The sequence below is a fragment of the Ranitomeya imitator genome, chromosome 2 (assembly GCF_032444005.1).
Source record: "Ranitomeya imitator isolate aRanImi1 chromosome 2, aRanImi1.pri, whole genome shotgun sequence".
Lineage (NCBI taxonomy): Eukaryota > Metazoa > Chordata > Amphibia > Anura > Dendrobatidae > Ranitomeya > Ranitomeya imitator.
In genome coordinates, this window is record NC_091283.1 from 599,791,663 (window position 1) to 599,809,215 (window position 17,553).

At 49.4% G+C, this 17,553-nt stretch overlaps 1 protein-coding gene across 1 annotated transcript; it reads right to left on the reverse strand.

Annotated features, from left to right (window-relative positions):
* Positions 1 to 223: 223 nt before the first annotated feature.
* On the reverse strand, positions 224 to 16,904 carry NHERF1 (NHERF family PDZ scaffold protein 1). Its single transcript, XM_069752385.1, has 7 exons — positions 16,568 to 16,904; positions 9,378 to 9,413; positions 7,664 to 7,825; positions 6,085 to 6,238; positions 2,541 to 2,581; positions 2,243 to 2,350; positions 224 to 1,102 (listed from the first exon to the last, which is right to left on the reverse strand). The coding sequence occupies exons 1-7, from the start codon at positions 16,847 to 16,849 to the stop codon at positions 929 to 931; spliced, it is 957 nt and encodes a 318-aa protein (XP_069608486.1). The 5' UTR covers positions 16,850 to 16,904; the 3' UTR covers positions 224 to 928.
* Positions 16,905 to 17,553: the final 649 nt, after the last annotated feature.

Here is a 17,553-nt window from a genome sequence, read left to right on the forward strand (position 1 = left end):
TCTAGGAAATTAATAAATTTAAATCGATATATCATATCCAACTTTTGTGTCTAAAGTATGGTGTAGTAGTCCAAACTTCAGGTCATATTTCCTGCAATGAAGCTCACAGGACTGCACCAACATTAATTTTATGACAAGTGTCATATGTTTTAGAAGTATCTTGTGTAAAAATGTATACTACTTAGAAATGCAAATCTGCAACTCAATAATCCAGAACAACTGGTAAAAGTAAAGATATCTGTATTCATCTACATAGCAAAATATGTGGCGACAGTGTCACAACCCATTAGAAAAACTTTAACAGGCAAAATCAGTGAAAGAAAAAAAAAAAAAAAAAAAAAAAAAAAATGGAAATTCAGTAGGACCTTAAGAAGTCTCAGAAATAGAACTTTCTAACAGAAAGAAACAGCTTTTGCAGACTGCATAAGGGCTTGTTCCGACGAGCAGTCTGATGCCGACAAAGCCACCGACCGATACAGCGTTTCTGGCCGAACAGGACACCATGCAGTGATGTGACCAGTGATGTGACCATTAGGGTCATTGATCCAAGTGGCTTTAAGTCTCTTCAGTTGTAGGCAATTGGGACCTGCCATTACAGTGCTTTCCATGTAAACATAGAGGCATTCTGCCAGTGTGATCAATGACCCCAATGGTTACACAATATTACAGTGGCCCATCAGAACCATGGCTTCAACGCTTGCCCCAGGTTAGCATGGCGTTAATGCTGTACTGTCCTATATGCACTTCTATGCTTTCTCTTAACTCCAGGGAAATGTGGACGGATTCACAGGTTCACAAGCATCTTCCTTGACGGACAGACCCCACAGAACAGGGGCAATACCCAGTCTCTGCAGATAACAGGAACGGGAATAACTGCGGATTCAGATCACAGGAATATTGCTGGGTGCAGACCAGGACTATCACGCTCTCACAGGCTACTAAAAACTTCCTTTCTTTTAGTCCAGTCCATTGTGGGTGCCTTTTTTTGGGAACGCTTTTGGTGGGCTCGTTCCTTGGCTATGGCCAGTGACATGTTAAGATCAAGAGTTTCAGCTGCAGGCACGGGGTCAATGATGGGTGCTGGGTCAGATTCCGGAGTTACCTATAAAAAAAATAAAAATATTACATTTTAATTTTATAGTCACAGCTGGTGTTTGCATTACAAACACAGTACAGACGACATGACCTTGTTATATAGAAGTAACAAAGCCATCAAGGTGAAAACAGCAGATCAGTACGTACAGAGGAGGGGTGAGCCATGGGGCAGAACTGTGTGAGAAATACACCAGGCCCGACACAGCTGCTCCAACTACCTGCTGTGTATAGAACCGTAGTATATCCATTTGGATCCGGTTTGAGTTTACATTTTAAAGGGGGTTGTCTTACTTTAATTTGATGGTCTACCCTTAGGATAAATCATCAATAACAGGTCAATGGGGGGGGGCGGGAGTGGAGTGAAACCTGGCACCTCCACAGATCAGCTGATCTTGGCGCCAGTTACAGCCAAAAGTGATCAGTTGTAGAGTGAAACAGCACAGCACCATCAACTGTATAGTGGCCGCAGCTGAGTACTGCAGATCCACTGCTATGAGAATGGATGGCTTTCTACACAATCTTAGACAGACATACAGTCACCAGTACAACACTTGGCATTTCAGTCACCCACAAACAATACATTGATCAACTGGGTGCATGCTCAATTGCCACTCCAGTCACACTTTTCCTCAATGGAAAATCTGCAAAAAGAGGACAACATCTCCATCAGTAGTGGTCCTAGCAATAAGAAGCCTAGCGATCAGCTATTTATCATTCAACTTGTGGATTAATAACAGATGTCCATCGGTGAAAGTCCCCTTTATGCTTTATTCGGCCCCACACCATAGTATCAGTAGTTTTATGGTCTCCATTTTGGATCCACCAAAGCGCCCGTATACTTAAAGAACCAAACCTATGCTAAAGGCTGATGCTTTCGAACTCTGTGGTCCAAACAGATTTTTAAAGCAGTTTCCCCCAAAATTCATTTATCACCCTTTTGCAGAGAGCTAGGAGAGCAGTCTACGCCAAGAAGTAAACTGCGTGGTGGTGACATGCACACTAAAAGCTCTAGTCACATAAGGGAACTTGGGACCACAGGTCTAGTGATCAGTGGGCTGTCCAGTAGTAGAATCATACATTTACCCACAAAACATGTGATAAAGTATTTATTGGAGATTAATGCAATATTCTAGCCCATAAAAGTTACCTTTTCACTCTGTTCTGTGGATGACATATCTAATGGCAGAGGCTCTGGAGAAGACACCGGGGAGTCTCCTGAAACATCATTCTCCAGATGCACATCGGACTGGTCCTCCTGAAATGCAAGATAATAAGTTTAAAGGATTGTTCACTACCTGGACATTATAAAAAGTATTAGAGGGAGGTGGAACACGTCACACACGGGAGATATGACCGCTGCAACATTGACTATGTTACTGGACAACCCATAATCACATATGTAAGGTTAAGAAAGAACAGTGACACTATACAGTACACAGCATTACCTTTTCAATGTCTCCATTGGCAACTTTATCCGGCAATGGACCTAGAAAATAGAATGATATTGTTAAAACTACAAGTTTTAAGTCCTGAAATGCAAATAATGCTGACCACAACCAAAAAAAAAAAAAAAAAGATTGAAGGGAATCTGTCAGTAGGCAAACCCCTCCTAAGCCATCTATAAGGGCACGTAGGTCATAGGAAGCTGAATAAAATGGATAAGGGTTTAATCTGCAGGTCAACAGCATTAGGCTACGTGCAGGTGAGGACCAGCATAGCAATGTGGGGAGAAAATGTATCTTATTCTCCCTAGCAGCATTCCAGTTTTAATCACTGCTATGAGTATACAGAGCAGCCGCTGTAGCTGCGCACCTGGCCCTGACTGACAGCCGCCCCAATGCAAAACCAGTATCAGTAAGGCCACTGTATACTCAGAAATCATGCCCCCAGACCTGACTGATGCTGGCTCTGCATTGGGGCGGCTGTCAGTCAGGGCCAGGGGTTTCAGTCACTGCTATGAGTATACAGAGCAGCCGCTGTAACTGCGCCCCTGACTGACAGCCGCCCCAATGCAAAACCAGTATCAGTAAGGCCCAGGGGTGGGGTTACAGTGAAGCCACTGTATACTCAGAGGTGACTGAACCCATGCTGGCATCGCCCCCTGTGACTGAAATCATGCCCCCAGACCTGACTGATGCTGGCTCTGCATTGGGGTCCGCTGTCAGTCACTGCTCTGATAATACAGAGTGGCCCCTGTAACCGCACCACCAGCATTAGGACCGTCTGTCAGTCAGGGCCGGGGGTGCAGTTACAGTAGCCGCTCTGTGTACTCAGAGCAGTGACCAAAACTGTGCCGGCACCACCCACCGTGACTGAAATATGAACACTGCTGGGGAGAATAAAGTTCATTTTCTCCCCACAGCGTTGGGCTACGTGCAGGCACCAGCTAGCATAATAACGTTATTAACCTGCAAATTAATAGCGCCATTTTCTGATGTCTGATGACAGGTTCCCTTTAAAATAATCTCTGGAGACACATTCTCTGGGAGATCAGTGTCCAGTCCATAGATCTTACTTATGTGGGCTCCAGGGCGGAGCCCACATCTTTCCCGACACATGTCAGCTGTTTTGAACAGCCGACACGCACCTCTAAGGCTATGTTCAGATTTGCGTTGTTGGGCGCAGCGTCGGCGACGCAACCAACAACGCATGTACACAACGCAGCGTTTTGCGACGCATGCGTTGTCATAAGATCGTGCAGAGCAGGAATTTCGGCGCAGGGAAAACGCTACAAGTAGCGTCCTCTGCGCCCTGTCTGTGCGTCAATATGACACATGCGTTGTAAAACGCAATACAACATATACCGGCGCATGTCCACGCGACCCCCCCCCACCCCCATGTTAAAGATAGGGTGGCGCATGATGCACGCGTCGACGACGCTGCGCCCATCAACGCAAATGTGAACATAGCCTAACAGCCATGTGTGGAATAGCGATCCACCCACGGATGTTAACCTGTTAAATGCCACTGTCAACCTCTGACAGCGACATGTAACTCACATTTCCGGTAAGCGCACCGGAAATCCTGCCCATCGGTGACCCAGCCACGTGATCATGGGTCACCGATAGGTTGGCATGACAACCAAAGGTCTCCAGCAGACCTCTATACTTGTCGTAGCCGGATTGCTATGAGCGCTGCCCTGTGATCAGCACTCAAAGCAAGCGAGCAATTCTGCTACATACAAACGATCTGATCAGCGTCTGTATGTAGCAGAGCCCATCAGATAACTGCAGATTCTAGACTATTGAAGCATGCAAAAAGTAAAACAAAACCACACACATATATATACACATATATATACACATACATACATACATATATATATATATATATATATATATACATACACACACACACACACACACACACACACATATACATATATACACGTACGTATGTGCACAAGTTACAGATTTGCCTCTCAAATATTTTGTGCGGATTCTGCATCTCTTGGCAGAAAACGCAGGAGCGGATTTGATGCGTTTTTACCCCTGCGGATTTCTATAATGGAATGGGTAACAAAGACGCTGCAGATCTGCACAAAAGAAGCGACATGCTCCTTTTAATCCGCAGCTTTTCTGCATGGAATTTTCCACACTATTAGCACAGCATTTTTCTTTATCCATTGATTTACATTTTACTGTAAATCACTTGCGGATCTGTAGCGTTTCTGCACAGTAAAAAACGCTGCGGATCCGCACTAGATCAGCAACGTGTACACATACCCTAAGAGTTCAAATCATCCCCCTTTCGTCCCATTCAAAATAAAAAAAATAAATAAAAAAAAAATTAAGATGCTACAGGTCTCGGAAAATGGCACTTTTTTTTAACAAAAAGTTAGCTTTTTTTTTTTTTTCACACCACTTAAATAAAACAGCCTAGACATGTTTGGTGTCCATGAACTCAATGACCTAGAGAATCATAATGGCCGGTCATTTTTAGGATTTCGTGAACATGGTTATACCCCACACAACACTGTGGAATTGCACTTTTTTTGCAATTTCACCGCATTTGGACTCCCCCCCACCCCCCACCGTTTTGCAGTACACGATATGTTAAAACAAATGGTGACGTTCAAAAGTTCAACTTGTCCTGCAAAAAACAAGCCCTCACATGGCCATTTGACAGAAAAATAAATAAAAAGTTATGACTCTGGGAAGAGGGGGCGCAAAAGAAAAAAAACAAAACAAAAAAAATACGAAAATGCAAAAACAAAAATACCTCCATTCTTGAAGTGCGTTAACAGCTCATTTACATATGAAAAAAAACAAACTTGGATTTCTCAGAAATAAAACCTAGGAAGCTGAACACAATGATACCTAGATATCTGCGATCAGATGACCTACATGCCCATGGAGACAGCTGAGGAGCGAGGAGGGTGATTCTACTGACAGTCCCAAGAACCTTAAAGGAAATCTATGGTGGAAAATTTAGTGTCCAGGTTTGGAACCACAATAAAACAGAAGTGTGAAATAAATGAGACCCTTCGGTCCATTTAGTTCTACAGGGTGGGCTACGGTCTTTGCAATATGTTGTTGAAGTGTGTGGTAATCTCTGTACAGCTCTGTGGAATATGATGGCACTTTACACAGAATAATCCATATGCTTGTACAGATAAATTCATTCTTCAATAAAACCGTTATAAGACCATGTCTGTAAAGTGCTGTGGAAATAATGGTGCTATGTAAGTGAGTAAAAATAAAAAAAGGGTCTACTATGAAAAGTATTACCTTGGAGATTAGTGTGGCCCAGGAGGGAGAAAAAGTAATAAAGAGGAAATATAAATCTCTCCAAACAAGTAACAAGCCAGCATTGTGGGAGTCATCAGGAAGGGCTGAGATCAAAAGCTGCTAGCAAACTGCTAGATGAGCAAGTTGCTGGCGTCCTTCATACAGCCCCCACGTGGAGCGGAACGTATAATCCGGCTAAGCAGATTGGAGAGGAGAGGAGGGAGCAAGGATCAGCCCCTCACAATCCCATCCTACTCACCTGTCAAGTGCTCCCGTCCGGGGGTCACATGACATTCCTGGAAGTATTTATCCGTCAGCGGATCCACCACCAGCAGGGACGTTTCATCACCACCGGCTTTGATGGCACTCACCACATCGCCATGCTGTTTCCCCAACATGCTCTCCCCATTGACCTGAAAGAAACAAGACCATAGTAATGTGACTGCTGCCACTTCATTCTCATGGTCGGATATAGAATGGGGTTTTTTCGCCAACTATTTACAGGGTCTTTACAGGAGGTTTTCAACATTGGATATTCATCGCTTGTTAGAGTCTCCTGACAATATTCAGATCACAAAGAGCCTCCTTGGGAAACCTGGTAGCAAGTGTTCAATTACCCTCCAGCGCCACTACAGGGAAAGTTAGGTATTACACCAGGTCAGCGGTCTGTCCAGGACTGGTCCTCCAGATAGTGGATAGATATATGAAAAGGGGCATGAAGTGATCTGCTAATATCATAAGATCTCGTTTGCTCCATTATGGATCTGAATTAAACATTCATGGTGGTTATAGATGAAAATAAAATGACTGACACGCAATGAATGTGTATGCAAGTCATCTCTAAAGCTCTGGGAACCCTCAGGCAGGATCTTCTGATTGATGTGACAATCCCTTAACCCTAAGGCATTGTGCACATGTTGCAGATTTGTCATTTTGTTTCTGAGCAGCTTTATCACAAAACCCCCGATGCACAGAAATCTGCACCAAGTACTGAACGTGTACACATACCCTCATCCTGCTGAGGACACATCTCATGCATCCTTGCAGGGCAGCACGTCAATAGCCAAAGATGTACGAGACGCCTCCTGGCTACTAATGGCCACACCTCAGCTACAGAAGAGAGATCACAGGCTTCATTTCCAAGAGAATCAACATAGCAGATGTAATCCAGCCTGAGATATCGGGGGTTAAAGTGAGATGCAGAACTCTGCATGTCCAAAAACATCAGTTTCAAAATGAGCCCTTGATCGTTTCTGCAGCTTTTCTCTCTCCCCTTAAGATTGTAAAACTATAAATCTGGTTAATCCTACTGACCCCCAAAATTATGTTACAGGAGGACAAAAAAAAAAAAAATATATATATATATATATATATTCTGCATAAATATATACAGCTATATTATAAAGGCTCATCTGCACCCTTTACTAGGCCCAGAACCAGTCGTGGCCCAGTGTGATGCAGATTATACTGGGTATATGAAGCTCAACGTCACAACTTTTACACTCCTGCCCATAAAAAAAAAAAAAATGCTTGACACAAACTAACGACGATAATTCTCAGCCATCACCCCATAGGTCTTGATACAGCTTTTACGTAATATTTCTCCTCCACTCTTACCTGGGTGTCTCCCCATCCCGTATCATAAAGAGACCAGCTCCTTCACACCTCTCATTGCCTATACCAACTCACCCCGAATATTAGTCATGTTCTTGGCAATTATTCTATCGCTTGTGCTACCATTAACATTCGGAAACACTTACGGTATATTAGAGACTCATCCGTTGCCCTCCGTCACCATGTAGCTAAACAGCTGCTGTAGTATACTCAGAGGACCTTACCTCTAAAATACGATCTTTTGGAAGAAGCCCGGACCGCTCAGCAGGCGAGTCAGGATCAACGGCTCGGACATACTGCCCTGGATGATTCTTGTCACTGTGGAGATTGAATCCGTACCCTCCGGAGCCCTTCTTCATGGTACACAGCCTGGGACGTCCTTCACTCTGAAGTGAGAAACGTGCATTCATACTGGCCACATTTATGTATATTTATCAAGGTTGGCACCTAACATTCGGAAAAATTGCTAAGGTCCACCCAAGCAAATAAGATTAGGATGGAGGCAAGGTCCCTCAGAAGTCACACCCTCAGCCCTGTGCTTGGATCCTTTCCATCAAGCAGGGCATGGAGACTTGTGTTATGCCAACCATACCCCTGCCGGCATGCCTAGACACGCCACACAAATCCGTTTCATTGTGTGTTGGCAGCTTAGACCTGGGCATTACACATTATAAAACGTCTCTGGTCTCCAACCTGCACCTCAGACGCAGGAGGAGTATTATTAGTTATACAAGAGGAAGTGCTGTGGCCACCAAGTCAGACAGGCAGGGGAGCGGGTGGAGGACATGGAGCCGCAGCACATGCACAGTATGAAGGTACATACAGATGGAGATCAGGAAACCCTCAACAGCAACTAAACCCTAGAATAGATTCTCCCCATTTACGGCAAAGCATCGCCCATTTATCAGCAGCCACCAGAATGGAGTTGTGGAACCGGTCATTAGATCCATGGTGTCCAAACCTCGGGCAGAATGAATGTGAGCCCGACTGCTCAACTGCAGCCAGGTCGGTCTTTCTCTGAAACATTGAGGCATTTGAGAAATCAGTCTGAATAGTCAACCACGGCCTATAAGCAGAGATTGACTAGTCTGGTGTGGTCCCCGGCCGTCCGCACTGACCTAGGTGACTGACCGGTCTCGACCATGTGAACAGAGAGAGGCCTATCAATTAACAGGAGCGGTGCAGAGAAAAGGTGGCTAGGAACTATAGGAAGACCTAACCCGATGCAGTCCCATGGCCAGCTTCTCCCTGCAACCGTTCTAGTCGACTGACAGTTCTCTACCATGTGTAAGTAAGTGGAGACCAATCAGCTGGAGCTTGGTGTGGAGAAGTCAGCTGGGAGCTGCACCGAGTAGTCAGGCCTTCCTCATTCCCGCTGCTGTATTTCAGAGTAACCATTACCTGGCTGCAATTGCACAGCCTGGATCAGATTCATGCTGCTGGTGGCTCGGGCAACATGAATCGGATGAGGGATTCCCATTAAGATATGCAGTAAAGCGCCTTATACTTTGCCCACTTAGAGGAGCAATCTTGCTCCGCTCGCCTCCACATCCAGACGTGTCGTCTACAGATACCTGCCATGTTGCGTGTGAGCAGCAGGTATAGTACACTTGTCCTGGTCATTAGGCTAGGACAGAAGAGGGGCAGCCGCTTACTCCCCATTGCAGAGTCTAGCGTTCATGTGTAGGTATTTGGGGGAGATTGCAGACAGCGGTCATGTGTCACTGACGCTCCATACAAGTGACTAGTGCGCTTGGTGTATAGCGCCAGTATCCGAACCAGTCAGTCTGCAGCATGCAGAACTGTCACTTCTTGAGGACTGAACACTACACACTATCCAGCCTCTTACAACTTCCTATATATTACCAAGAACGGCCAAGTGATTAATAGCAAAATATGGAAGCGGAGTAAAAACACAACTCACACATATAGCCTCACCTTTTCGGTTACAGATGCAGGGGGCTCTTTAATAGCCTGGAAAAAGACACGGTAATTAAAGAGGTGAAGTCACCAGAAGTATTATACAGATCATGAAAAATTAACAGCATTTTCCATTAATTTGAAATATTGACCTATTGAGAAATTACGGTATTTCGTTGCATAGTATGGCGCCACTTGATGTATGAAGTGTAGAGCAAACAGCATACAGATACATGATGCTCAGGTACTCGCCCCTTTGTCACATTCTCAGCATGGTGATGCTCTGCTAACTCCACAGAGGCCTATACAAACTAAGATGGAGCATGTGCAGCAGTATATACCTGTATGCAGCAATCGGTCCGATCCGATGGGCGTCGCGGTCCGGGGCCTCCATCTTCTTACGAGGACGTCCTCTTGTCTTCACACTGCGGCTCCGGCATACTTTATCTGGCCTGTTGAGGGCAGAGCAAAGTACTGCAGTGCGCAGGCGCCGGGCCTCTCTGACCTTTCCTGGCGCCTGCACACTGCAGTACTTTGCTCTGCCCTCAACAGGGCAGACAAAGTACGCCTGCGCCGGAGCGTGAAGACAAGAAGAGGATGTCATCATAAGATGAGAGGCCCCGGACCGCGACGCCCTTTGGACCAGAACCGCCCATGGGCGAGTATAATGTAACCTCTTTTTCTCATCTTTCAGGATACATCGGGGGCTTATCTACAGCATTCCAGATTGCTGTAGATAAACCCCTGATGCCGGTGGGCTTAGCTCACCTTCGATTTTGGGGGTGACAGGTTCCCTTTAAGCAGGGCACCCTATAATTGCATTGAGTCTGAAATGTTACACCATCTGGCGTATATTCCTGGTGTAATTTAAAATTATGATGAGTTTGGTAGGCAAGCTTTGCCAAGTCCTGCCGCCCGATTTGGCAGAGCTGTCAGGAGTAGTACAAAAATGGCAAAAGTCAAAGTTTGTGTGACATTTCAAGATGTTTTAAGCCAGAAGTCTGACAAATATCATTGATGAACTATGTCCATAGTCGTTAGTAAATTTCCATCGAGTCTCTTGCCCTCCCTAAATTTTCAGATCAGTCTCCTTACCCCTCTGGGAGTGTACTATGTAGCCCCTAGTATTGCATTTACAGCAACCAGAAGGGGGAAGGGGACCAATTGGCGGTAACGTGCAGCATTAAGGAGTAAACAGACGGTGCATGTAGAGTTTTTTGGACTTGTGGGCAAAAAGACAGGAAATTAATAAATAAACGGATCGTGTGGCATCGTCCAGCAGTCTGGATACTATCACAGATTGTCAATTTGTATCTGTGCGCCAAAGATGAAAATTCTGACGTTTTATGTGAATTTAATGAGCTGAATAAATGACCCCTTTAAGTCCTTCATGAGGGGGAGAAGAGCCGAGAGTTCATCTGGGAGGGAATGCACACAGCAGTGGCCCCGCATCATAGTGTAGACTGGCGGACCCCCATTTACACACTGCCCCATCTCGGCTCCCTTTGGCTTCAGGGAGGGTGCAGATATGCCATCACTTTGGCCCCATAGAAATGAATGGGATTTTGTAAATTCCCATGTCCTGTTGCATACGAAGAAAGCATTGACATTGCAGTCCTGTCCTTCCTCCACCCATGAAGTAACTATTCTGAGCACAGTGGTGTCAGTGCCGAGGCTCCGCTCTGACAATGGGGGGTGGGGGTCTGCAGGAAGGAAATAGCCAAACAATCGATGTGGGCAGGAGGGCAAGCTGGTAACTCAATGCCAGGAGAGGACACAAGATGGAGGTCTGCAGTTGTCACCCAGTGCACATGGGCTGTTGCTGAGCAGCTACAGGCGCAGATTTCTGCAGTAAACCAGGAGAAACTCGCACATATCATGAACCCGGGTCGTCCTGTCAGGGGCGGACATCCTCAATGTTGTGTCTGGTAAAAAAAGCCCTGAAACGGGATATGAAGTTTGGTGTGGGGGCAACATGATGTATTCCCCCAGAGAGGCAGGCTGTAAGGAAGATGGCCGACAGCACTGCGGTGGGCCTCAGCCCGACCGCTCATGGACGCAGAGGGGATACGGTAACAGCACACGTCCGGTCAGATGTACTGTGAGGAACAGACACATAATAAGGCCAGGTTATCATCTGCATACGCAAACTAATGCCAATACGAATGTTTACGCAGCGTTTACCACATCAGCTTACGCATGACGGCAAGGAAAACCGCTGCATGTGCTTGTATGCATTTCTTGCCTGCCTTTATGCGCATGCGTTCGATATTTCCAGGAGGGCGTGTCTCAATCAGTTCCTGGACATGCGCAGTCCGAAGTACGCAAGCGCATCAAACGCATGCGTTCCCATAGACAGCAATGCGCTTTTTAACGCACTCATCCGCATATTTGACAGATTTTTGAATCCTCCAAAAATGCAACATGTTGCATTCGCAGGACACCGCCGCACACTGCGAAAAGACGTATGCGTACGCAAAAGCATGTATACGCATGTCCATGCGTACACCATGTACACATGCAGATGTATGCGGACCAAACGCTGCACGCACAGACGAAGGCCGGTTTCACATTTGCGTCTGTGTACGCAGTGTTTCATCCGCATACGTCATGCGTACATATATTTAACATGGTGTACGTATGCACATGCAGCTTTTTTTTGCTGTCATGAGTAAGCTGATGCGGATAAAAAAACGCTGCGCTTGCGTATGCAGGTGATACACTGCGTACATATACTCATATGTGAACTTAGCCTTAGGCAGGGTTCACATTGCGTTAATGCAGGCCGTTCAACACATGCGTTAATGGGCTGCTGTTAACACAAGTGCCGACTTGCTAGCGCAGATAGAGCTAGCAGATGCTGTATCTGCGCTAGCGGTGACGGGCCCGGAAATGCTGCAGCCCGCGTCCCAGGGTCAGTCACTCAATGACGGCACATCGCTAGTGGTCGCCCATTAGGCTGGGTTCAGATTGCGTTTTAGCAGTCCGTTAACGCTGCCATTGAGCTCTATTTCGGGCCCATCGCTAGCTCTATCTGCACTAGCTGAACGGGCTGCTGTTAACGCAGTGTGAACCCAGCCTTATGGGCGTGCGCTAGCAATGCACCCGAAATAGAGCTCAATGGCAGCGTTAACAGACTGCGTTACACCGCGTTATGCCACGGTGTAAGGCAGTCTCTCTAACGGACTGCTAAAACGCAATCTGAACCCAGCCTTAGTGATGACACGGGAGCTCATGTGGAGGACTGGTCATGGGGCCTGGCACAGTTTTGGGAGACACGAACAGGCTGCACTTTAATATGCACAGAATATCAGTGCTCTCTGCAGCACATGTCCTGCGTACAGCGGGCAATGTGCTGCCGAGAACGATGATAAGAAAGTTTAAGAGTAGTTTCACCCCACCAATGAGCACTTTGCTGATATGGCAGCCCATTTATACTGGCTGATAATGGGTAAGCGAGCAAAAACGTAACCCACACAGCGATAAGCGCTGCCGACCATCATCCACACAGCGATAAGCGCTGCCGACCATCATCCACACAGCGATAAGCGCTGCCGACCATCATCCACACAGCGATAAGCGCTGCCGACCATCATCCACACAGCGATAAGCGCTGCCGACCATCATCCACACAGCGATAAGCGCTGCCGACCATCATCCACACAGCGATAAGCGCTGCCGACCATCATCCACACAGCGATAAGCGCTGCCGACCATCATCCACACAGCGATAAGCGCTGCCGACCATCATCCACACAGCGATAAGCGCTGCCGACCATCATCCACACAGCGATAAGCGCTGCCGACCATCATCCACACAGCGATAAGCGCTGCCGACCATCATCCACACAGCGATAAGCGCTGCCGACCATCATCCACACAGCGATAAGCGCTGCCGACCATCATCCACACAGCGATAAGCGCTGCCGACCATCATCCACACAGCGATAAGCGCTGCCGACCATCATCCACACAGCGATAAGCGCTGCCGACCATCATCCACACAGCGATAAGCGCTGCCGACCATCATCCACACAGCGATAAGCGCTGCCGACCATCATCCACACAGCGATAAGCGCTGCCGACCATCATCCACACAGCGATAAGCGCTGCCGACCATCATCCACACAGCGATAAGCGCTGCCGACCATCATCCACACAGCGATAAGCGCTGCCGACCATCATCCACACAGCGATAAGCGCTGCCGACCATCATCCACACAGCGATAAGCGCTGCCGACCATCATCCACACAGCGATAAGCGCTGCCGACCATCATCCACACAGCGATAAGCGCTGCCGACCATCATCCACACAGCGATAAGCGCTGCCGACCATCATCCACACAGCGATAAGCGCTGCCGACCATCATCCACACAGCGATAAGCGCTGCCGACCATCATCCACACAGCGATAAGCGCTGCCGACCATCATCCACACAGCGATAAGCGCTGCCGACCATCATCCACACAGCGATAAGCGCTGCCGACCATCATCCACACAGCGATAAGCGCTGCCGACCATCATCCACACAGCGATAAGCGCTGCCGACCATCATCCACACAGCGATAAGCGCTGCCGACCATCATCCACACAGCGATAAGCGCTGCCGACCATCATCCACACAGCGATAAGCGCTGCCGACCATCATCCACACAGCGATAAGCGCTGCCGACCATCATCCACACAGCGATAAGCGCTGCCGACCATCATCCACACAGCGATAAGCGCTGCCGACCATCATCCACACAGCGATAAGCGCTGCCGACCATCATCCACACAGCGATAAGCGCTGCCGACCATCATCCACACAGCGATAAGCGCTGCCGACCATCATCCACACAGCGATAAGCGCTGCCGACCATCATCCACACAGCGATAAGCGCTGCCGACCATCATCCACACAGCGATAAGCGCTGCCGACCATCATCCACACAGCGATAAGCGCTGCCGACCATCATCCACACAGCGATAAGCGCTGCCGACCATCATCCACACAGCGATAAGCGCTGCCGACCATCATCCACACAGCGATAAGCGCTGCCGACCATCATCCACACAGCGATAAGCGCTGCCGACCATCATCCACACAGCGATAAGCGCTGCCGACCATCATCCACACAGCGATAAGCGCTGCCGACCATCATCCACACAGCGATAAGCGCTGCCGACCATCATCCACACAGCGATAAGCGCTGCCGACCATCATCCACACAGCGATAAGCGCTGCCGACCATCATCCACACAGCGATAAGCGCTGCCGACCATCATCCACACAGCGATAAGCGCTGCCGACCATCATCCACACAGCGATAAGCGCTGCCGACCATCATCCACACAGCGATAAGCGCTGCCGACCATCATCCACACAGCGATAAGCGCTGCCGACCATCATCCACACAGCGATAAGCGCTGCCGACCATCATCCACACAGCGATAAGCGCTGCCGACCATCATCCACACAGCGATAAGCGCTGCCGACCATCATCCACACAGCGATAAGCGCTGCCGACCATCATCCACACAGCGATAAGCGCTGCCGACCATCATCCACACAGCGATAAGCGCTGCCGACCATCATCCACACAGCGATAAGCGCTGCCGACCATCATCCACACAGCGATAAGCGCTGCCGACCATCATCCACACAGCGATAAGCGCTGCCGACCATCATCCACACAGCGATAAGCGCTGCCGACCATCATCCACACAGCGATAAGCGCTGCCGACCATCATCCACACAGCGATAAGCGCTGCCGACCATCATCCACACAGCGATAAGCGCTGCCGACCATCATCCACACAGCGATAAGCGCTGCCGACCATCATCCACACAGCGATAAGCGCTGCCGACCATCATCCACACAGCGATAAGCGCTGCCGACCATCATCCACACAGCGATAAGCGCTGCCGACCATCATCCACACAGCGATAAGCGCTGCCGACCATCATCCACACAGCGATAAGCGCTGCCGACCATCATCCACACAGCGATAAGCGCTGCCGACCATCATCCACACAGCGATAAGCGCTGCCGACCATCATCCACACAGCGATAAGCGCTGCCGACCATCATCCACACAGCGATAAGCGCTGCCGACCATCATCCACACAGCGATAAGCGCTGCCGACCATCATCCACACAGCGATAAGCGCTGCCGACCATCATCCACACAGCGATAAGCGCTGCCGACCATCATCCACACAGCGATAAGCGCTGCCGACCATCATCCACACAGCGATAAGCGCTGCCGACCATCATCCACACAGCGATAAGCGCTGCCGACCATCATCCACACAGCGATAAGCGCTGCCGACCATCATCCACACAGCGATAAGCGCTGCCGACCATCATCCACACAGCGATAAGCGCTGCCGACCATCATCCACACAGCGATAAGCGCTGCCGACCATCATCCACACAGCGATAAGCGCTGCCGACCATCATCCACACAGCGATAAGCGCTGCCGACCATCATCCACACAGCGATAAGCGCTGCCGACCATCATCCACACAGCGATAAGCGCTGCCGACCATCATCCACACAGCGATAAGCGCTGCCGACCATCATCCACACAGCGATAAGCGCTGCCGACCATCATCCACACAGCGATAAGCGCTGCCGACCATCATCCACACAGCGATAAGCGCTGCCGACCATCATCCACACAGCGATAAGCGCTGCCGACCATCATCCACACAGCGATAAGCGCTGCCGACCATCATCCACACAGCGATAAGCGCTGCCGACCATCATCCACACAGCGATAAGCGCTGCCGACCATCATCCACACAGCGATAAGCGCTGCCGACCATCATCCACACAGCGATAAGCGCTGCCGACCATCATCCACACAGCGATAAGCGCTGCCGACCATCATCCACACAGCGATAAGCGCTGCCGACCATCATCCACACAGCGATAAGCGCTGCCGACCATCATCCACACAGCGATAAGCGCTGCCGACCATCATCCACACAGCGATAAGCGCTGCCGACCATCATCCACACAGCGATAAGCGCTGCCGACCATCATCCACACAGCGATAAGCGCTGCCGACCATCACACATGCTGACATCCTGTTGCCTTTGTAGGAGCAGAGAGCAGTAGCGGCCGCAGCAGTGAGAGCGCAGCCACTTGTGACGTCACTGCTATATGTCCCTCCCGCCCACAGCCGCCTATAGCGGGGTCACCGGAGGCTCTTACCTGAGGGGGCTCCTCACTCTGCTCCTCGGGCCCTTGCACCTCCAGGATGAGCGCTTCTGTGGCCCCCCGGATCTTGCCGACCACCTGCTGATGCCCGAGTTCCCGCACGTCCTCCCCGCATACCCGGATCAGCCGATCCCCCGCCCGCAGCCCGGACTTCTCTGCGATGGAGCCCGGCTCCACAAGTCTCACGAACTGGCCCGGCCGGCTCTTCTCACTGTGCAGGTGGAAGCCGTAGCCCCCGGGCCCTTTCTCCAGGACGCACGTCCGCTCCGCAGCCATCCTCCGCCCGTTACCTTATGTGTTCTACTGTCCCGAAACTCTTCGGAGAACGTCACTTATAACAGCGGAGGGATAACTGTGTAGACTGACAGCAGGGCCCACCAATCAGCGCACTGGATGAATTGAACGGTGGCTTCTCATTGGATGAGAAAGTCAAAAGTAAAGCGATCATGCAAATAGAGGAAAGTGTGAGCCGCACCCACTTCTTGTTTAATCGCAGCAAAGCACTCACTTATCACATGACCACCAGAACTATGCCACAGGACCACGTGACCAGCAGGAGCCGCTCGGGAGTCGGGTCTGTGACCTGTGCGTCCTGGTGTCCCCAGCCGTCAGCTATTACTCCCTGGTAGCAGCCCGCACAGAGAGAGACGCAAAACCTCTAATATTCTGTAGTGAAAAAGGAGCTAAGCCTGACCCCCCTAATACCAAGCCAAGAAAGAGGCACCGCTCCTGCGGCAGCCCCCCCAGAGCCACCCACACAGTATGGCAGCCCCCACAGTGCTCCCTACACAGTAAGAAGCCCCCACACCTTATTCCATAGACTGAACGGTGGAGGAAAGAGCTGTCCGCTCTCTGCTACACCACAGACAACTGAGCTTAGGACAGACCCCCAACTCAGGGCACAGCGGCCCGAATGTGGGACAGCCAGCAGAATCCGGGACAGACCCCCAACACACGGATCAGCGGCCCGAATGTGGGAC